Source organism: Apteryx mantelli, chromosome 6 (genome assembly GCF_036417845.1).
Source record: "Apteryx mantelli isolate bAptMan1 chromosome 6, bAptMan1.hap1, whole genome shotgun sequence".
NCBI lineage: Eukaryota > Metazoa > Chordata > Aves > Apterygiformes > Apterygidae > Apteryx > Apteryx mantelli.
Window position 1 is genome coordinate 37,458,107 of NC_089983.1, and position 22,874 is coordinate 37,480,980.

The 22,874-nt window shown below is 39.6% G+C and overlaps 1 protein-coding gene across 1 annotated transcript in view; it reads right to left on the reverse strand.

Moving 5' to 3' along the window:
- The window catches only part of CLASP1 (cytoplasmic linker associated protein 1), a 197,316-nt gene that overhangs the window by 27,714 nt on the left and 146,728 nt on the right, over positions 1–22,874 (reverse strand). Inside the window, exons 28-34 of the mRNA XM_067299284.1 lie at positions 22,706–22,708; positions 22,298–22,461; positions 21,337–21,415; positions 19,897–20,040; positions 12,097–12,192; positions 7,539–7,682; positions 5,941–6,047 (exon numbers count right to left, since the gene is read on the reverse strand). Coding sequence (XP_067155385.1) covers positions 5,941–6,047; positions 7,539–7,682; positions 12,097–12,192; positions 19,897–20,040; positions 21,337–21,415; positions 22,298–22,461; positions 22,706–22,708 — 737 coding nt within the window. The remainder of the gene's footprint in view (positions 1–5,940; positions 6,048–7,538; positions 7,683–12,096; positions 12,193–19,896; positions 20,041–21,336; positions 21,416–22,297; positions 22,462–22,705; positions 22,709–22,874) is intronic.

The following is a 22,874-nucleotide window of genomic DNA, read 5'->3' on the forward strand; positions in this document are numbered from 1 at the left end:
GGAGATGTCACAAGTTCTCAGATTTTAAGCCCTCAAAGAACCACTTGTTTTGCTTCGTTTCAGCTTTCTTGCTTCAAGGAAAGACAATGTAGTCCTTCCTCAGACAACAGCCACATTCAAGTCAGAAGAAAGTATATCCATAGAAAGACTGCTGGCAAGGTATAAACTTACAAAATCCAAGGAAGCTAACTTAGAGATCGGTTGGATGAATTAAATTTGGATCCAAAAGTTTTTCGATTAAAACCAGTATACAGATTTAGTCTAGTCTAGTGATTAAAGCCCCATATACACACAGGAACAAAACATGAGGCCACAGGAGGAGGAAGAGATTTCAAAATTAGCAGTAAATAACTGTTTGAAATCTTTTGTGGCAAGGACACTTAATATTACCATTTTAATTTCAATATTGCAATTTTGCATGATGTTTCACAATCACACTATGCAAACAGCAGGTAAAAACCTATACGCAAGCTTCATCCTCAGCATCCCAAGGACATTAACTACTGAACATATGAAATTACTTGGAGATCAGTGCCTAATTGAGTGAACTCATGTGCACGGTGTATTTAAGTTGAAAGACCTTGCCCATACCATCGTAACACAACCAGCGCCCGCAGAAAGTGCTCAACTGTGTTCTGCATTGGAATCCAACTGTGAAACTTGCACCCGTTCACAAAACACGGCAGGGAGAAACGATCTGGAAAAATTTGAGTTTTTCTCCTCCATGCCACATCTTCTCTACAGAGCAAACGGCTGACTGCCATCTTTCCTCTCTGAAAGCTAACATCATCTCATTGCCTTTTTCAACCAGAGACTCTGGAAATCTCATGCCCCACTTTGAACAAATTTTGTTGTGTGTGAAAGGTAAATAATACTGTGACACCTCAGACAAGTTGGTTTAACAGGTAGCTTGTTACCTGGGAGAGTAAGAGCGTCTGAAAGTCTTGTGGGAAGGAGCAGTGGGGATGGAGTTAGGCTGAGAAAGGGGAGGGGGGTGCTTCGACAGCCCGTCTGCACTCCAACCCCAGAACCGACTGCAGTGACCAGAGGAGAAACGAAAAAGAGAAAACAGAGAAAGGAGAGGGAGAAAAAAAAGAAACTATAATCTGAGTGGCTTAGTGCTGTCATGCTGCCTTGGAGAAAGAGAGAGAGAGAGAAATTTAATAGAAACAAAATTAAACAAGAATACTCCATTGAGCCCCACAAGTCATTGCTTTGGTCTTTATTATTAATTTCCACTTATTTCTAACATGATACCATTCACACAAAAAATAGACCCTGCTTGTCCTAACCAATAAATTGCATATATGGATATAGCCTCTACAATCAGTTCTTAAAACATTCTAGTTGAACCACCTCTGACCATGTGTCTGGATTCACACTCTAAGCAGGTACTTGCAAGCAACAGAATTTCCCTGGAAGAAAGGAATTGGAGTTGAATTTTAATCAGATACCCAAGGGTAGCTTGTAAAGTTTGGCACCAGGTGCCTCTGGTAAGAGCCTGCAATCCCTCCACAATCAACAAGCACTGAGCCTTCACAGGGCTTAAGAGACACTTCTATTTCACCAGATTCAAATTGATCCCAAATGTGCAGTAAATGAGATCATAAACGTATCACACGAATCAGGGGCTTGGTCAAAGTCCCAGCAGACAAACCTGAAAAGACTAAATGAAACCCAGCTCCCTGCAAAGCCTCAAAGTTAGTTCAGACTTCTCTTTGAACTTGTATGAAGCCCTTTTTGGTCACCGTTTGACACAGTGCCTTTAGCTCAAGGCATCCAATGCTGTGCAAATTTGTCCAAAATACAGGCCTTTGTTTTCGTCCTGCTGCCTTCATGATACATGAATTTCCAAAACCGTCTTCTAAATGAGAATCCAGATGCTTGAGCTGGTGGAGTATTCAGGATGCTACTTTGTTTCTATTAAGTTTAAGCACACTGTCCTGGAAAGTCATATTTGCCTATGCATAAGTGAAAGATGCTGCAAGACCAGAAACAGCAAACAAGTCAAGAATTGCTCTAGTGCAAATAGCTGCAATGCCAGTTGAAAACTCATCTGAAGAGTGGTGTCAAGAAATTCACTTATTAACCAGCAAGCAAAGCACATAGTTATTACAAACAACTATTACAGAAATGCACCAGACAAGACCGGTCATTAGAAATCCCACACCTCAGATCTCACCTACCTGCAAATGTGCCACAAAACAATGCAGGCTTGTCCTTATTGTATAAAGTGGGTGGCTTATTTTAATTTTTTCGTTGATGAACTTAATACCAAAACTACCGAAATTTACGTTTAATGGCACTTCCTATTTTCAATGAAAAAAAAGCACCTAAATTTACATAGCAAATAAAATTACTAACTTTCTATTTTGATGCATTTCCTCTAGAGATCTTTGAAGGATGAAATCTGTTCTTTTAATAATGTAACTATATCAACACAAGCTAAATTCTGCCATCTTTTACATTGCTGTGCTACTGTTCAGTGTGACTTACTTCTCAGAGCAGTTGATTAGAGTTAGCAGAAATGAGATTCTAGCTGATGCTAGTCTTTCTCACCCAAATCTCAGTTTTCACAGCTTTGACACAATAGCATTGATCATCTTTTTAAGTTGCTTAAAGATCTAACAGTAAAATGCACTATAAAAGACTTAGGAATTATATACATGTTTCTGGGCTACCAATAAAGGCAGAAATAGTAGAGCAAGCCCACTCATTTGGTGGTATTCCTTCAAATATCCCAAGAAATTCCAGATGAATTCACAACCTGCATGCCACTTTAGTTTACAGAAGATTATTTCACAATCAAAATGGTATTCTTACGCTGGAAGAATTCACAATTTAGTATTTTCTTTTTTATTATACTACATCACTTACTAAATCTCAGATTTTCTCTGCCTGACACAAACTCAAACCATTCATCTCATCTGATCATTGCCCAGGAAATATTCTTTCTTCTTTGTCACAAGGGAATTTTTCTTACTGTTTTCAACCCTCCAAAGTGCCCTCCCTTGCTTTTCTTCTCCAGAAAAGACCTTTCCTCCATAATTCCTCTCCCCCAAAACCAAGACCATCAAGAAAACAAAATCAGGTACGAATGCAGGGAAACAACTGACAAACATAGTGGATACTTTCCAGTGATCATGACGCAGGATTCGATGAAGTAAATGAAAGTAGGAGGAGGAACAACTTTGTCCAAGGCCCTGTAAGCAAGTTACCCCTCTCAAGACACGAGCATCGGGGAATACTTGAGCGCAGACTATCACCTCCCTCAGCGAGTTAGCTGTGGGCAAAGTCCAGTTCAACTAGATCATTGAATTGATCCAGACAGCTCAAATGCACACACAAAAATCAGGAAATCAACTGCAAAGGCAATAATATGGGAGAAGCAATGTGACCTCAGGGTGACAGCTTACATAGCTACTATAGAAAGGCAGTACCAGTGAAGCCTTGCTGCTTAATGCTAGCTAAGGATATGGCCCCCACAGTCTCAGTACCAGGGGAGAGCAGCTACCAGAAGGACTCGACTCTGCTTATTTTCAAACTCAGAGGGATTAAAAAGTCACATTTTGCATCACAGATGAATTGCAAGTGACAAGAGTTTATCATAGCAACATTGACACAGAAGCATCCATATGACCACTGCTTGCGGCACTGCAGTATGCTTTACTTCCATAACCTGTTAGTACATCTTCCAAAGCCTCTTTTTTTCTTTTTCTCTCCCTTAAGAGGAGCAAATTTACTTCAAAAACAGAGATAAACTCTCCATTGTTCTATAAGTCAGGGCCGTGCTCAAACAGTGCTACACAAGCCACCTTCAAGAGGGATGCCATCCAGCAGAGCATCAGAAACTACCGCCACTGATTTGTCATACTTGCCACTATTCCTGCTAGAGGTAAAAGCTGCAGCTACTATTACTGCTCAGGGGCTACCTAAAAAAAGCTGCCACCATTCCCTTCCCTCCTCCCCCCCCCCCCAAAAAAAAACCCACCACAGCCATACCCCTTCCACTGGATACTTTTAATGGCTTTTGCAGCAGTTTTCACCTTCACCTGTCATTATAGAGTAGTTTTTAATACATCACTCTTGAATAACTAAATCCAGTAAGGAAATGAGAAACACTACTTGAACAGAGACCTCAATTTTTGGATCAGCATCTCCAGGAACTTCACAGGAAGCTGAAGGTATGATCGTCTCTGAAAGAAAGTGGACCACTACACCAGTGACAGTTTTGGTCTTGCCATCTTTTAATGGCAGAACGCTCTAGAATCCCACTCCCTCTCTAGCTACTCCTTGTGAACATACTACATGGAAGACACCTCTAGAAAACAGCAACAACAAAATACTGAATGTAAGCTGAAAGTGTTTAATCAATATTTTGAGACAAACATCCTGAAATCAAGAGGCGAGAAGAACGCAAAGACAAACTCAAGAAAAGTGAGGAAGTGGCAAAGAAGAGTTGTGTCACAGTGGCAAAACCCAAAAAAGCATGGCAAAAGGTCATGGATTTACAAAACAGGTGCCACACGCAAGCGCGGCCAGCAAAGCCACAACGTAACCACAAGGAGACAGACCTCAAGTTATAATTTCCCATGACAGAAATCAGGAGGGCCAATCATGCTAAAACCAGGAGAAAAAGAAGCAGCACTACTGAATTTCCCCTGAAACTCTACCATTTCTTACTATAATGTTTCCCAACAAAAAAACTCATTAAAGTATGGAACCTCTACTTTAGCTTTCAATTTCTCAGGCTAGTTTTTGATTACAATAGATTTAGGGGCACAAAGGTATATTTAGATATCCAGAACTTTCTCAGGAAGCCCCATGTGTCCCTGATACGCTGCTGGAACTAGTATAACTTCTCACTGAAGACTAAAAATTTGCGTTTTTCCTGACACATGGAAACTCACACATGTAAGCATCCCTCCAGACAAGCTTTAGCAAGTTACAACAGGGCTGATCAACAGATTTCAGTTTAAGTCACTCTATTGGACTATTAACTGCAGTTCTTGCCCAGCATGTTTCCCTCTGCCTATTCTATAACAAAGGGAAATGATCTCCCATGCAGAAGCAGGACCAGCAAACAGCAGCAGTAGCTCTGAAGCTTTCCCAGCATGAATCAAAGCTTGTCCGAGTAACAATCTGACACTTTCTGCAAAATTTCTATGCCCCTAAAGCACACTGTTTAAATCTGTATCTCCTCTGCTCTAAGTTTTTCTGGTACCAAAACATGTACATTCCCAACATCTAAGAGTCTGTGTCTGCTCAGATAAAAGGTTTTGGAATGGATCAATATATTCTAGGATGGCATCTGCAGCTTCAGCAAAACACCTGGTTGCAATAGACTTGCTCTCCAGAGGACCAGGCCTCTGCTCTGCCAAGAAGCAACCAAGAGGGGGATTTAAAAAGTGCTCACAGTTGAAATAGGATCACTACCTCTGCTTGTTCTGCATTCTCACAAAGCATAAGAGGGCAATAAGAGAGATTTATCATTTCTCTCAGCTGCATAAGCACAGCACTAGAGTCAGCTGAATTATTGGGCACAAGGGCACACCTAAAAAATAGGCACAACCTGAAATCCTTATCTGAATGCCTTCATCTTCTTTGTAATGTTTGCAACCTAAAGACCACCTGGTTTCTAATGCTGCCATTTAATATTACCTCTACTGAACCCAGAAGTATGATTCTAGAGAAGGGCTAGTTGTGAAAGAAAATGAGTATCATGAGAAAAGAAATTAAGATTACACAGATAACACGAAGACTGGAACACTGAAGTCAAGCACTAATCATGTATTATCATGTTCAAGCCCTATTCATTAGGAGAAATCACTATAAACTTTTGGTCTTTATCTGTTCTGAAAATGAGTCATTCTGGAAATACACGTTCATGTTGAAACCCTTTAAGATTTTGTTAGTGCTTTGGTTAACCTGTCACATTACCTTGGAGACAGTCCACCATGGGAACAGTTGGTAGGTGAAGTTAAGGGGCTGGTTCTGCTGCTGGAGTGCCGGGAAGGAGTCCGACCAAGGGTATTGCTCGGGGAACCCTGGCAAAGGGGCAGGAAGACAGGGATTAGCAGTGTACTACAATATACAAACAGGAGGACAACAAAAAAAACAACAGGTCCAAATGCAGCCTTTATTTGCCCTGGGCAAACTTAGGCCAGTTTTGATGACGGCTCTTGACCTAAGAATCTGCAGTATGAACTGACAGAGTCAACTGCAGAAGCAAACCACAGCAAATATGGGCTTTTTTCCAGTAAGAAGCTCTATGATATTTTTAACCCCAAGAAAGTTGCCTTTCAGAGCCCACAGAGGGCTCAGGCACAAAGCTCACGTGCCTGCTGCAGCTATGCCTCAAACTGTGCAGATGCAAAATGTGCAAGTGTATCTGGGGGAGTGCTTTGAAAGCCATGCTTCATGTATACAGTAACACACTCTCAAAGGGACTGCTCTGAGAATCAAGAAAGCACATGTGCATCTTTCTACAGTCTACAGAACCTGTAATTTTAACCATGCTGCGTGGATGGCTTGCAGTAATGCCAGGGAAATGGTGTATCAACCTACCAAGTTACCCAGCTCCTCAAACACTATTCTCCATGCTCCAAAGCATGCAGACTATTACTCTGGCAATTTAATTATGCAGCTATTTTCCACATTGTCTAAAGCATTCTGACTGTGCTTGTTAGGAGCATAAGTCAGCAATATAATTTATCATTTTCCACTGGCCTGCATAATCATTTACACCACAGCAAAACGGGCAGAAAAATACTCCCATTTCTGACCCATTTCACACAAGAGGAAGCTGAACAAGGTGGAAGGGACTAGCAAATCCAGCCCTCTCTCCTAGAAGCCTAATGCTGCGGTTCTAGCTTACACAAACGTCTACTTGTCTCTATGCATGAGCTCAGATGGGAGGGTTCAAATTCCAGAAAATTTTACAGGATTTATACACTAACAAGGCAAAAAATACTCTAATCCTTGCTGCCATGAGGAAAAAGGCAGTTTAGAAACACATTTGTGTTCTCCTCTACTAACACCTCCCTTCAGGGAAATAAAAATAGGCCAGAGCTTCACGTAAAACAAAAACTTAGGATAATAGTTACAGACTGAGGAGACCTACTAGGTCAGATCAAACAGCCTGCAAACTTCTTAACAGACAATATATCAGATATCAAACTGAACCGATTTCAACGTTAGGGTTATACCCAGAAAAACCTGTGGGATCAGGGCCTCTGTTTTAGCCAAAGGTCATTACTGGCATGACTTTCAAAAGCACACTGACTTGAAAGCACAAACCCCACCAACTTTCACATGCATCGCAATTTTTTTTTAAATCTGCATTGGTTGTGATGGTATTAAAAACTTAACCAAGCTTTTTGTTTTAACAGTCCGTATAAAAGCAACATCAAACAGAAGCCTCTGCTGCAATATTGTTTCAAGAAAGATGACAGTCATGCTACTGAGCATCTGCAACAGCTTATCAACGAGCCGCTGTCTTTGGGGCTCTGCTGTCTGCAAGGACAAGGGCTTCTCACCACACTGGTGTTACTGGAGTTCTTGAGGTGGTTGTGCAGGAGCTTGGTAGCACCGTCCTGGAATGTTTTTGGCAAGGCACCAAGTAACATGGTAAACTCGGGAGTGTTCAATTCAAAGAGAGAAATCAGGACTATTTGTGCTGCCTGGAAAAAAAAAAAAAAAAGAAAAAAAGAAAAAAGACCATCATTTTTTATTCTCCATATTTGCATTGTTTGAAATGATTCTTATGGTAAATGATACAAGTGTTGCATTTAAAAAGAAGATGCTCACACTAGACAAGCATATTTTGGATGCGTCACAAGGAGATATTAACTACCATAGTTAACTTCTCAGTTCTTACAGCCTACGACACATTTTTGCATTTATATGAATTTCTCAGGTGTGTACAGCTCCTCACAGCTAGTCCTCCTGTCCTGTACACTCACTTCCATTGAATAAGTTACTGCAAAAATTAACAGAAATCAGAGATAAATCCAGAGGCTCAGATCATATAAGTATGAAAAATCTAGGAATGTAATTTGCTATTCCCATACCTTTTAAGTGTGAAAGGGACTAGTTTTTATTTCTACCCAACCTCTCCTCTTCCTGAGGATCCAAATTTGTTTCAGATAGAGAATCCCTGCTTCTGCTTTCCTTGCAAGCTGCACCATGGAGGCTGTTACAGCAACACAAGTCCCTGGCTCAGGTGGAAGATCTACTGGGACAGAGAGAGGGACTTTTCTCTCATCCAGGACAGTGCAAACATATCAGACTCCCCAAAGTCACTAAGCGAAACCATGGTACCGCTGAAACAATTGGGAATTTCACCATTAATTTCACTGGGCAGGGTCTCACCCCACTGCCCGAACAGGATCTCCACTAATTCCATCAGCAAACATACAGCTCTGCATATCCTGAACTAAGACAATGGAATCAAATGGGAATGAAAACAGTATAAATCACTGAGTGCAGATCTGCAAGAGTAATTAACATCACATGTTCCTAACCAGATTTCCCCAGCAGCACACAGCCCATGTGAATGGCACCAACTCTGCCTTTTTTTTCCCCCACCCTTGAGTTGAGAATATATGCAGAGATACTGTAAAAACTGAGTTAAATAACAGGGAAAGCAAAGGAATGGTGAAGAGCCTCCATGATGAACTCTGCAGCACCACCTTCTCCAGCCGAGGTGTAGCCGTTGACACACCAACCTCCAGGATATGTATTTGGATACAAAGCAGCAGCTTAATCTCAGAAAAAAAATAAGCATGCGCTCTGATTTTGGAACAGCATACAGGCTTAGAAATAGCAGACACTTGTATCAACCTTTCTGGAACTTTCCAAAACTTCCTAAAAACAAAGAATAACTTAAAAGAGGGTTAAAAATGTAATTCACTATTGTGGTGATAACTGTACATTCATTGTTCTCATCAAAGCAGAAGGCACTTTTAGTAAATAATGCATTTTTAAAGTTGCAGTAATTAAGTGTATCTGCAGTTCCCTGTGAAGTGGAATCCATTAGCAGATGAACTTTGGTACACAGAAACCCTTTCATAGTGAAGCGGAATGAAAGTGCCTCATTGTTTCAGTGTGCAAATTGCAATTCAAGCTATACTGATCCTTCTGCTCATCCGGCTCAATCCATAGCAACACAGCTTCGTATTTAAAGAACACTTTCCATCTGTAGATCTCAAAGTCTGGTAAGTAGCATTCTTTCCATATTGCCAAAGAAACGGAGGCACCGAAAGCTCAACAGGCTTCCCAGGACTGCCACAAACTATACGTCTTCCAGACTCTTCACTCCAAATCTAAATGGATCCAAATGGATCATGCTGCCTCCTGCCAAAACTCCCACTGACTTGAACTGAAACATAGAATGGCATTTTTCACTTCACACTAACAATCCAAGGATGAAAGATGCGGAGAGATAACTCTCATGGTTTTCTTAACTCCAGACTCTACCCTCCTATGACCTGAGTTTCAGGCAATTCAGCCTGGTACCCAGCAAGGATGTATATCTCTGTCCAGTTTGATCCAAGACACAAGTTTTCACCAGCATTCTGCAATAAAAATATTACTGCAAACAAGAGATCTCAGGACAACAATCGGCATGTTGAACTGAATGCAAAGTGACAGTCATGCCAAAGTACATTCCCATTTGTGAAGTCATGCATATCCTGGATGGTTAGAAAACGAACACACACATCTGTGCCAGAACAAGCAGGTCTCATATTCATTGAGATGACAAAAACGGGAAACTTGATCAAGAAGGTTCATAAATTGAGAGATTGCTCAGAGACTATAATATCCAGAGAGATTGGCTGGCAAGTCGGGAGCTGCCCAAGGTACAGCGAGGTGGGACAGGATGCAAGATACCTTTCTGTCCATTACATCCCCCATAGATGGGTTAGAAATAAGGTCATCCTTGGAGATCTCCTGCATAAAAAGAGCAAGAAGGACACAAGAGCATGTGTGCTCTGAGTGATGCAGGAGGCACTTTGCTGCTGTGTGCCAGAGAGATCTAAGATGCATCACATACCTGAGCAAAACCTTCAAAGCTCCACCAGGGACTTTGTGATCCTGTGACTTCATTTTGAAGTGGACAGTTACCTAACTGGTACAGTTTAGCCCTGACACATAAACATTGATATTATAGATGTTGCACTAGAGGAGTATGAGGGAATTTTCTGCTCCCAAAAGTCACTTCAACATGCATATATATTTTTTGGTCTTGGCTTTAACAAAAACAGAACTGTCTCCTTCTCTCTTTGCACAAACTACACCTTGTTTCTAGGGATGTCTGATAGCATTTTGTGTACTTTGAGCATTCTTTAGTAGCTTTGTTATGGCCTGCAAATAGATCATTGGTCTCTGAATGGAGTACTGAACTGGCTCACTACACTTATACTCTTATAGTAGAACTATAGTCTATACTTTTTGAAATAAAGTCAAGTAGTATTACAGCCTGTGAGTTGTGCTCCAGTGAAGCTCTCAAAGGCAACACTGAAGCTATGAGGGTACATCTTTGCTGTGTTCTTTTAGATATTCTTTATCCATCCAATTGTATTTGTAGGTTTATTTCAGACAAAAACTGCCTTGTAAAAGCTATTATCTGAAAGTTCAGGCATGATTTCCTGCTTCGTATTTAAAACACAAAGGTCTTGGCCCTGCTACCATAAAATCAAGAACACAGTTCCCGCTGACCTCAAAAGCTGAAAGGTGCACACTGGCTTGAAATCACATTTACAAAATGCTCCTAGTTTCACTCTTGCAATACTTTCCAGTTCTAATACAGTTAATTTTATTTTGGTAACGAAGAGTATTTCTACACCTGTCTGCTAGTTAGATCCGGACACACTTCATAATCCTTTAAGTTTTATTTACTTAATCTACATCTATCTAGTCCAAGGACATCTTTCACAAATAATATTTCTGACAATTTTAACTCCATTCAGCTTGTGACTAGAGGACATAATCTCAGAATCACTGGTCATTTCTGAAAATCTTGGCTCCTGTTTCATTAGATTATTCAAGGCATAAGCAAGTCAAAAACAAGCAATCAAAATACCTTATTTCTGTACTTAAGGTACAAACATTCCCCATACAGTACTCATACTTGATGATATTAAATTTGAAGAAAGAGCAGCATCCGAATTTCCCCTTGCCTTTATTTCCCTCTACCATAACTGTGGAACACTAACCCCTCTCGTTTCAGTGACAACGGAGACCCTATAGGCTCACCATATCTTAATGAGGTCGTTCCCTGTTGGCTCAAGCTGAAGAAACTCCAGTGAATTCAGAGTCTGCCTATGATTGTGAGGGGGTCTGGCTCAATGTCAGGTTGTTGAATCATTTGAAAGGGATCATTTATGTAACTTCATTATTTTCTTCATAACAGTACAGCTAGGCATCAGGTTTCACGGGCCAGTAGCAGCTCCCAAAGTTTCATACTGATACCAACGCAAAAGTTATGCTGTCCAACAGCATCAGCTGCTAAACAAACACATAGTCTAGCAGCTTTTTTTTTTTTTATTTAAAGAAAAAACCTAGACAGAGGGTAACGGCCAGATTCATAAAGATCCAGTAACCTCTGTGACTTAGTTGAAACATATTAAAAGTCCCTTTTAAAATATGGGCTTATTAAGCAAAAAGATCAAGACTAACTGGGAAAATCCATTGATTTTAAGGGGAAATCTGGTCAGTGACCTGACCTAAGCTTCATACAAGTGCCTGATGATAGTCCCTGTAGCTCGTCCAATCTACAAAGCAGAATAAGCTGCCAGTGCCTGAGCTACGTGAAAGCAGTTTGCAAGTTGCTCAAACTTATATTGACAAGAGGCTCACGATACCGTCAACCCCATAAGAGCAGAGAACCCCAAACTCTGATTGTTTCCGAGACACAAAAGCAATCTGCAAACAAGAACAAAGTTAACAGAAAAGCACACCAAAACCAAAACGTTATTTGACAGACAGACACGCTTTTTTCAGGCTCCCAGGCAAGGTGTCTCTGCACAGCTAGACAGTTGAGGTGAGACTGCAAACAAGATTAGTGATTAGTGCACACTGCATTTAGTCTACCTGTTTACATTTCTCTTCCAAGTTTCCTTCACCAGGCCCTGAGGAAGCTGTAGTTGTCCTAGCTGGCAAATCCTCACCTACCCAACTATGCATGGTCTGGAGTTGACAAACAGGAAAGTTTAAATTATTTAGAGAAAGCATAGATTTCAACTAAATCATCTAAACAGTATATATGCTATCGTTTTGCATAAGACAGTTTTAACCAGTCACTTGCATATTTTCAAGTAACTAAAAAGCATAAGTATTTGACTTAACCAAAAGAGCATTCCTTTCAGCAGAGGGCAGCACTGGCTTAAATTATTCAGCCACAGTTCTCAGGCTTACAGATCTTCCCTCAGCCCTTCCGCAGTGCTTCGCTTTGGCAACCTACAGATTACCTCCATGGCCATTCGGAAAACCCTGCTGAGATGCAGGGCCTAGGTGAAGTGCTGCACTGAGACAGCAATAGGGCTTGCATCTGGCCAGCCAGGAGCACTGGAAGAGGAGCTTGCATCTGCCTGTATCTATCCGTGCATACATGTCTCTTGGCATGTTCAGAGGAAATAGAAAAATCAAGAACATGCAAACTCCTGACTCCAGCCGGACCAGCCGCCTAACAGACCAACACTCTCTACAAATGCCTTTTATACTGGGATCAATCTGGGGAAGTTCCACACTAATGTCTACTCAGTTTTGACAAATATAACCATATTGTATACGAATTATTCATTTCACTATCCAGTCTAATGCAAATGCATTTTTAACAATGCAGGACATAACAGGACAGAGGAACTCTCTCTCATGTCCCTTTAGTTATACTAAAGTGCAGATAAAACATAAATCCAGTGAGCCTGGGAAGCAGCAGAGGCACATTAGCAGCTTGTATTAGCACACGTATTGGCATAGGGCAATACTTTGACAACCTTCTCTGATGAGCATAGCTGATATTGAGAGTTAATATACATCTACTCAGAGTGTTTGCAGGTTCTAAACAAGTGTCATTTAAGTGTACTTTTCAGCAGACAATTAAGCTTTAGCTTGGCACTAAGCTAACAAGCTATCTGCCAGAGCAAACCTCCTGCTTGTTCTCTTTTCGGGTCTAGAATCAGATGATTACAGACGTCCAGATTACTGATATGGTAGCATGAATCACAATGGCTTCATCAGTTCATAATCCAAGCATGTTAGCTTGATTTCAAGTTTTTAAATACATAGTTTTCCCAAAAGATTTCTATCAGATTATTCTGTTTACATCCATATCCTGAAAAGGAAGAATTTGTTTTAACAGATTTACATACAGAATTCACATACAGATTAAATCCACATTGTCATTGTGCTCTATATGGCACACACTTAATATAGCATAAAAGGTTTTATAAGTCATGGATGGTTGCATGACATATCAAAGTGTGACTACATTGTGAACGGCATCTCAAACAAGTGCCGGCAAAAACTATACAGCACTGAATCATCACATATTTTGATTATAGCTCTATAATGGATTAAAACTCCTTATGCATGTTGTTCTTTTGTCACCTGGCCATAGCAAAGACTATAGCAAAAAAAGTTCATTATTTCCGGGAGAGCCAGACATTACTTTCAGAAGTCCAGCAGATGAAGGCTACTCTGAGTATCTTTGCTCCATACAAAAAGGTAACTCTTCCAGAAACGGGACTTTCCACCCGCCCCAGGATTTTTTTTTATTTTATTATTTGATTTCATGTAGGACTAGCAACAAAGATTATATTATATTGACAACTGAGAAACTCATATGATAAGCCTGGCATGATGCAGGTCTGAATTTTGAGGGAAATTCCCACATATAAGCTGAGAAAGAAGAGTTTCTGAAGGTGGTTTGGAATAAAAACATGCACTTTGTCCTGCACGGAAGTTTGACATGCTAGAATAAGTATGGCAGACTTATCCATCCCTGTGTAGAGAAAGCAGCCAATGATCCATTTATTTGACAATTCTACAATGCATCATGTAAACCTCTAGCCCTCATTAAAACATGATGCGCCACCTCTACCTATATAGGTGTATATTTATAAACATGGCATGTGCAAACATATTTTGCACAGATACATAATAAAAGAATGAGCGCACACATTCTATGAAGCAACTCCTTATCTCATATTAGCATTAGCTCTTACTTAGTTTCAAGCAAACTGAGAAATGCAACTGCTTTTATAACAAACTGCTTTCAACATGAAGGAGTCTAGAAGGCTGTATAAATCAGAGAGCCATTTTAAGGAAACCTACCCATAAGACCATGTTACCCAACAAGCATGTGATGATTTTCTGGCCACTACTGTTCAGAAAAGCTATTTTTCTTACACTGCATACAGTAAAAATATTTGTGCTCTCATAGCTCTGTAGCTTCAAATTCAAAACAAACAGAAAATGACAGCTACTATTTTGGAAACACAGCTAGGACACTGAGAACCCTTTTGTCCTAGCAGCACTAAAGCAAGTAATTACTGTATTGAAATCCACCAAGCACCATTTTTGATGAATTACACTATTTTTCCTAACAATTACTATGTTAAAATCCCTGAAAGTAGTGCCTCTTAGCATTTAGTTCTAGTTTGACTTCTTTAAGAATATCCTTTTGCTAAACAGCTGAACTCAGCAGTGTGGACACACTGTTATTTAAGACTCCGTAAGATTGAGACGAAATCCTAAGGCCCGATTCTGTTACTTGGCTCTTCATGGAGTTAATGAGACATGCAAATTTTGTATAGGAACATTACAAGAAAGCTAGAGAACCCTCAGGTCCAGAAAGGCAAGGCCTGACCTACTGAGGAACATTAAAATGATTTGCCATTAAAAGCATTTCTGCAAATGTCCTCTGTTGCTGCTACTCTAAAAGAACATGACCAGCACTAGTTGTTGCCCAACACTGTTAAGGATGAATGATGCCACTTCAGCTCACTAAGAGACTTCAGGAGTCCATTTTCAGCTCAACTTTCATGTCACAGAATTGCTCAAACCAGCCTGACCCCAACCAGAAAATTACAAAGTTCCAGGAGAGATTTCAGAGGTCTCATTTGACATCACACTACAAAGGAGTCTAATTTCATTTCCTTAGCAGCATTTGCTTTCCTGTCTATCACGGGTCCTGGTACAGACATTGCAGCAATATTTTAGCCAAACTTTCTTTAGACTTTAGATATCATTTCCTTATCAAAATGAAAATATCAGTATTTCTTGAAATATGGCATCCAGGATTGCTATTAACCCCCCCCCCACACACACACACACACACACCCTTCCTTGGTTGTTTGAGAGCAGGAATCTGATGGCCTACGGCTCTCTCTTTGACCTCCTTTTCTAGTGTAATTCGAAACAGCTTCCTGATAAATCAGTTTTGGAAGCAATTCTGATCCCAGACATGGTTTTCTTTGGATACCTCTAGACGTCACCCACAAACCAGTGACAATCCAAGGAGGGCACTATTTAGGTCAGGTAGTCTGAGGGGGGCTTCACCGTGATGTAAATCCAAGTAATACAAACACTCACTTGGGCTTCTGGATTCATTGCAATGACTCTAGCATCTTACCAAGTCCCATTCATTGTCTACACTTGAGGGCAGCTTGGTCAAAACGCAGTTTAGAAGTGGGATAGTTGAAAGAAGAGTTTATCTAGTTATGCAAGCGGAAGGCAGAATATGACGCCGTGCACAGGACACGAGGTTGCCCATAATGCGTAAAAATAAGTTCAGGCTTGTAAAATAAAACTCCCGTGTGTGTTTCATCAACAGAGAAGCCAGGCAGGACATTTGGCACAGAAGAAAAAATTACTTCTTCCTTGAGATTAATGGGCCAAATCACGATCACGCAATATAGATCTGTTGCTGTTAAGACCAGAGCTTGGCTGATTACCAAAACAGTGGGCAGCATCACTGGCTCCTCACCTTGAAGACTCTTGTTCCCTTTCAACCTGTACACAAACTCCTTCTAAGCGCTAAGACCCCAGGTGCCCTTACAGATGACTCCATCCTGTTCTTAGTGCTGAGCACTCATGTTTAATAAAAATTTCCGTTCCCCTTAGCCTTGGGCACAAGGCTTCTTAAGGCTTTGGCCGGAGTCAAATTAGAAACCTCATTTTAATTTCCATTCTCAAGCTGATGGCTGTTCGCCAAGATCAGAGTATTTTCCCACACAGAGCCCAATCCTGCAATCCAAAATTAATGGGAGTTTTGCCTACGTAAAGACTGCACAATAACTTTGCTGGCAATATTAGTGATAACAGTGAAGCTGCTGACTTAATATCCTCAACACTAGTCATCTATTTGCATTATCATTTTGTGTTACTTTTCTGTGCGGTAATAACTGGCTTTTGTAGAATGATTTCACTGAATCTGAAACATTAAAAAAATCAGAATTGACACCCCATGATAGAAATAAACCAAGGCAGAGGAAAGTGAAGTGACTCACACAAAGCTAAACACTAATACAATCAAAACTGGAGTTCTTAAATCGTGATCTGTGCTCTGTCCATTGATGGACGTATCATGCTTAAGTCTTTGCTTGGGGAATAAGCGACAAATTGACTGTATGTGCATAAATCACCAACACATACTCTCACGTACACAATTCATTGCACCTGAAGGCAAAATTTGAACCACGTCCCATATAATTATCTATACAATGCAGCATGATCTATTTCTACTTGAAAGCTTTTGTTTAACACACAGGACAAATGCCTTTCACCTTTCTTCTAGCACTGTTTCCAGGAAGTAAATCTTAAGAGTATTTACCTTGCATTCAAGTTGAGTGTTAACTATCCTTAAAACAAGAAAAAAATATTTACCCATAACACACTGCAGCTCACTATTTTAAAAATACAGCATGACAATAATTTTCACTATACATAATTTACTGCCACTGTCAACAATTTAAATGGGTTCTGCCCTGAGACGTTGAGATATCTGTCAATTACTCAGTGATGTCAACCGTACGCTCCTTAAAGTACACCATGTATTTTTTTTAATAAACAAAAGTGATAACAGAACTTATATTTAGCTATAGATATCATTCCATGCTAAAACAAACTCTTTTATGCACAACAGCAATTCCTTAGGCTAAGTTTATTTCTGATTTCAAAAGCTATTAAATATAACCAGTAGTCCAAGTCCAATGGCAGACAGGTTAAGCATGATCATTGCATATGTTTAAGTAGTCATCGTATGGGTGTACTGAGTTTAATAGAGATGTGTCATTCAGTTTGAAAAAGCTCTTTCGATTAAATGTCACCTTAGGTTGCATTTTTCTCCAATACCTTAATAACCACAGGGCTGGGACCTCCATGACCACCACATACAGTTAATAATAATGGAAGGATGATCCCATTATTGACTGATAATATAATCCATTTCACGAACAGATCCCTTTGCTACCATAAGATAAAATCTGCATGATTAACTGCCACGTGCACATAACAGCCAAGCGTGTTCACCACTAGAACATTTATATTTTTAACTAATCAGCATGAATGTGCCTGTTTTACCTGCAGCTGCTTTACAGAGGAAATATCCAGAGGGAATAGCATGACCATGACACACACAGATATTTACATTAAGGCAGCAGTAAACAGCACATTCGTTGGGGGACTAAATTTCTTGTAAGAAAGTTCCTGCCTTCACAGGCAGCTCAGCACTGGCGTTTCCTTTCCACCAAGTCAGCTGCAGGGGTACAGGTGGAATTATTTCTTCTCCCTCTCCCCCAGACCTTCAACTGTTCCCTCAGTTTTTAGGGTGGCAATGTTCACAATTGCATGATCGGCTCTGCACTTCAAAAACCTCAGATCCTGAAGGTTATCAGCAGTAATACCTTCCAAGAGGAGAAAAATCAGCTTCTGACTCTTAAGTTATACAAATGAATCTTTTTTTACATGAAAAACTAGTACTGTTTTTCCAGCTCATAGTCTCCAAAAAATTTTTTTCTTTTTTGTGTTCTTCAGACACTTACATGTCAGGACTGGTCTGTGATAATCCAGTTCGTTATTGCATAATGAATTTATTAGTCTGTTAACTACAGCCCTCACAGAGATAATGGCCAACGATTGCTTATAAATCCTTCGCCGCAATGTTTCTTCCAAAGCCGGTAGTTTGCACTATGTTCTTAATAAAATCATAGTACACCAACAGTATGATGAAATAAAGATCACGTGTGCGTTCATTATAGTAGCCTAAATTAGGTCAACTGTGGAATACCACACTTGAACACTACCAGCACTAGAGGCAAATGCAGTAGTCACATTCAGGTTGAATAAAAAGAAATTAGATTCAGTAAACTCTTATCAGCCCCGAAGGCACTGTGACACTTGCCCAGGTACTGCTCAAGTGAAGTTTCCTGGCAGTTTTACCAGAGCTCTGAGTCTTGGAAATAGATAAAAGGACAGTCACTGCGTCATGAACACACGTTCCCCGCATCCCGCAGCTTCGCAGCTAGTGGCCCGCTTTTCAGCCGCTGCAGAGCCACTCTTCACTCAATTTTGCATGCAGCAATGATGACACCTAATGGTGGAATATTTCTTCTGCTGAGCAACGTAGAGATTTTGCTTTTTGCTTTCAGTATATATTTCTAGCTAAATAAATTAGAAGGTTCTCACCTGCCACAGTAAACAGTTGGGAGTTTACTTTGAACTGTAACAGAGAAGCATTTCTTTCCCTGTTATTTAATCCTGACTTTGTAAATAGAGCATCAAAATGGAAATGTATGTTCCAGATTTAAGTCCAGAATTTAAAGTCACTCTTCTCAGAGACAGACTATCTCGCAGAAGCAAGTTTCAGTCACACTGGTGTAAATAACCCCTGCAGAAAGTCTAAGAAGTGAATGAGACATTTTCCTCCAGATCCTATCAAACATATGCTGGAAAGCACACAACACGCACACACAGAAACCTTCCTTGAAGTCTGACAGTCATCAGATATCGTGCAGTTGCAGCACCTCTCTTAGCCAGTGACCATTTCATCAAAATCAAATAATCAACAAAAATAATTTTATTGGCAAAGTTATAAAATACCGAAATATTAATCTAGTATTAATTCAACATTTAGAGTATAGAAATCTCATACAATTTTTACATTCTGAAATGCTTAAGAGTTTTTAGTCCAAGTACTTCTCAAACCCCGTAACTCCTACTGGAATTTATTCCTATACTTGGGCTGGGAAAAGAAGGTAATTTTAAATTGCGTTACAGATGCCAGATTCATGCAACAGTCTCACTTTTCTCTTGGGACAGATGAGTATCTGTTATTTGCTCCATTTTAGCTTACCTGACACTTGCATCTACAGCAAGAAAAGGAACAAGTTAACTGGATTATCTATGCCCGACCTAAATGTGTCAATTTTTTCCAAGTTGAGATAAACACAATGTTGTTCTTTTAAAAGAAAAGAATTGAGAGTCCTTGGCAGCTTACTGATTTGTTTTCTTTCCTTGAAAAATACTGTGTCGTAGAAGTTGCGCTAGATTTCATTCGAATCTACAAAGCACCTACTCTTTACCTAAGCAAACAAAATACCACAGGTATTTCCAGACTGCTCAGTAACAAGTACCTGTTTAAATCGTGTTCTCTTTTTGCATGTTAATAGTAGTTAAAGTCACACAGCTGAGTAGCTACAAAAAAAAAAAATGAAGAGCGCCTTTACTGAATTGGCACTTCAGTTTGGATGGCAAGGTATGCAAAAAAAATTTTTTTTTAATTAGAATCTAACCGCTGATTTTTTAAATTGTCTTTAAGACTGTTTTTTTTTTTTTTTTTTTTTTTTTAGGAAGAACAACAATTACTGCAAGTGCTCCAGCATTTTGGCTTACCTTTCTCACATCTGAGCTCTTTGGTTCTGTTGTCCACGTTATAATTCTAGATACAGCGAGTCTTGTCTCACTGGAGTTCACAAAGTCTGTTGGATCCATCTGTCTTGCCAGGGACTCAATATACTTCAGGATAGCAACTTTCACCTGAGAAGTGAGATTTGTCAGTCTGACAAACTGGTAAAACACAGAATTATCCAGTGATGAACAGATATTGCTACAGATTCACAAGATCCATGTATTGAGGGGGAAAAAAATATCCCTGTACATGTCTCCATGTCATGTCTCAAAATCAGAAGCAACTTTCTACCCAGGATTAATTTTGTATAGTAACAGTCTGGAATGGTTCATCAGAACTGGCTTGAAAAAATATGTCTGCTTGTGCGTTTGCATAAGCAAATCAGCACTCCAACACCCTGCCTGCACCAGTATCGAATGTTTTAACATCTTATGGTCTCTCTCTTATATTCAGGGTTATTCCAGATGCCAAAACTTAGTTTCTGGTCTCAAAATAAATGTTGAGGCTAGAGTCTCCAAAGAGCTAAGATTTTGGAGATCAGAGAGAAAACACTCTAGTTATTTGGCATCCTGTATATTCCTATATTCCTATCTCTACTCCTATCTCTGGAAGAGAAATGTGATGATCTCCAGAGTTTCCAGTGTTCCTATAACCTTGAAAGAGCAACCTCCTTAAGGACAGGCTGCATGACTGTATCCCCTTGGGAGGATTCAATAACAGAACACCAATGTTTTTCCTTCAAAACCTAAATATCCCAATCCTTTTTGCTATGTCTACTCAGTACAACAAGCACTTGTGACTGTGCTTAGTGGCCCAGTTCCCTACTTGTCCAGGGTGAGGGCTCTGGTCCCTCCTGCCCTGTATAAGCAGGTTTCTTCCCACCAAGACCACAGTTAGAAGAATTTTCCCCTTCTAAACTTCACTCCGATACTTTCCAGTGTACCTAAAGCCCAACTCTTACTGACTTGTGATGAATCACAGGGCAATATTTTTAAAGATATTTAAGTGTATTAAAATGGGAAGGGGGGGAATTGTGTTTGTGTGCGTGTGTGTGTGGGGGATTTCAAAAGCACAGTGATTGCTAGCTCCTGCTGAAGTCAAAAGTCTAATTGTAAATCCAACCAGGCATGTCTCTATAACTTGAGATGCTTAAAAAAAATTAGCCTAGGTATTACTGGAAGTCATTTCAGGAGATGAGAATTGAGTTACTGTCATGTGCAGACTTTCGGAAATTATATTTCTTACAAAAAATATGCAAACAACTGCAAAAGTGAATCGAAGCTGCCAATGTACTTTCTATATTGTATCATACAGGTATTTACAATTAATTATCTTTTCATGAGTTCTGTACTTTAAAGTACATCTGTCATTGCAAATTAAAAGGACCATGTTTATGCTTCATTGAAAAGGCTTTTGATACTGACCTTGAGGTTTGGTGTTTGGGTCTGATCTACGATAAACCTCATCAAAATGTTAAATTGTTGATCAAATGGAAAAGAATCCCTGTCCAAAGAAAACAAAGGGAAAAATGTAATGCAACATGAATGATCAGGACTAAATTAATCTGATACTTAAAAGTTCACGTATGAGAGTTCAGCACCTACCATGACTTTTTCTTTTTTTTAAAAAGAAAAAACTTCACATCCAAGGATCAGCTGATTCTTGAATTAACACTGGCAAAAATTGCTAAGTCAATATACCTACACTTCTCCTACTTTTGTTAAATTGCTCCATCCTTTCTTCACTTCAGGCTGTTCTTTGTTCCCTTATTTACAGTAGCACACTCGTTTATCTTTTCCCCAGAGTTTATAAATTGTTTTGATTTCTCTTCTTTCCTCCTTTTGCATATCATTTGCTCTTGAATTATTTTTCCCCTCCTAAAATCTTATAATTTTTCGGATCAGCTACACTTTATAATAAAGATGTCCTATGCTGGACATTCTTAGGAAAGAACATGGACTACAGAATTGAACAGGTATGCAAGGACACAGCAGCATTCAAGATCTTATCCTTACATTACCAATATTTGCTGTTTGAACACATGTAAGACATTCTGCACTTTGTATCAAAGCATCCATCACTTTTTGAGCACTGCAAATGATAATTTTTTTATAAGTAAAGAAAACTGAAGTAAAAAAACTTTTTCCTACGTGGATAACTTTAGAGGACAACATCTAAAATGTAAAACTGATTAAATTTGTTAACTCAAGATTTGGATTTCAATGCTTTAAATATTGTGACATGATTTTGTTCTCATTTATACTGGTATTCAGCAGGATCCATCCCTCAAAATGTATGGCACTCCTGGGTTTCTAAGACGTTCATTAGGTGCCTTCTTGTAATCCTGAGAAAACCTACATAATTTTTGCCATCGGAGTACTCTACCTTGTGACATCCAGAGCTTTTTGAACTTTTGCCTGCACAGACCCCAGCAAATCTGCTCCCATTTTCTTTAGCAACTGTGTCAGGAGAACAAAAAGCCAGTCCTGCAAGTCATCTTTATGAATGATGATGAAATCAACCAGGGTTTCCAGAAACATGCTGAAGACCTGTAAACAAAAAGTGTGTCACAAAAAGACAGATGAGGCTATAAACAGATTTCTAAATCCCTCCCCCCTCAATTATTTGAGTTTCATGACAACTTTGTTATAGACAGTTTCATGAATGAATGATTTTAGTGACCACATTGCTCTGGGGGGAAAAAAAAAAAATCACAAACAATACACATCTAAAATGAGCCATATTAAAATACCACATTAAACAAAGGAAGGAAGAGGGGAAGAATGCACTTACTCTCTGTTGTGAATTCCACCGCAAAGCAGGCCATGCAACAAAACAAACCACTCGTTAGCACACAGTGATCAAACCCGATTGTCCAGATGCAGTTTGTCAACAGATAAAAGATGCATTCACAGAAAGTCTACATTTTCTTAAAATAAAATCTCTTCTTCTTAGAGTTATT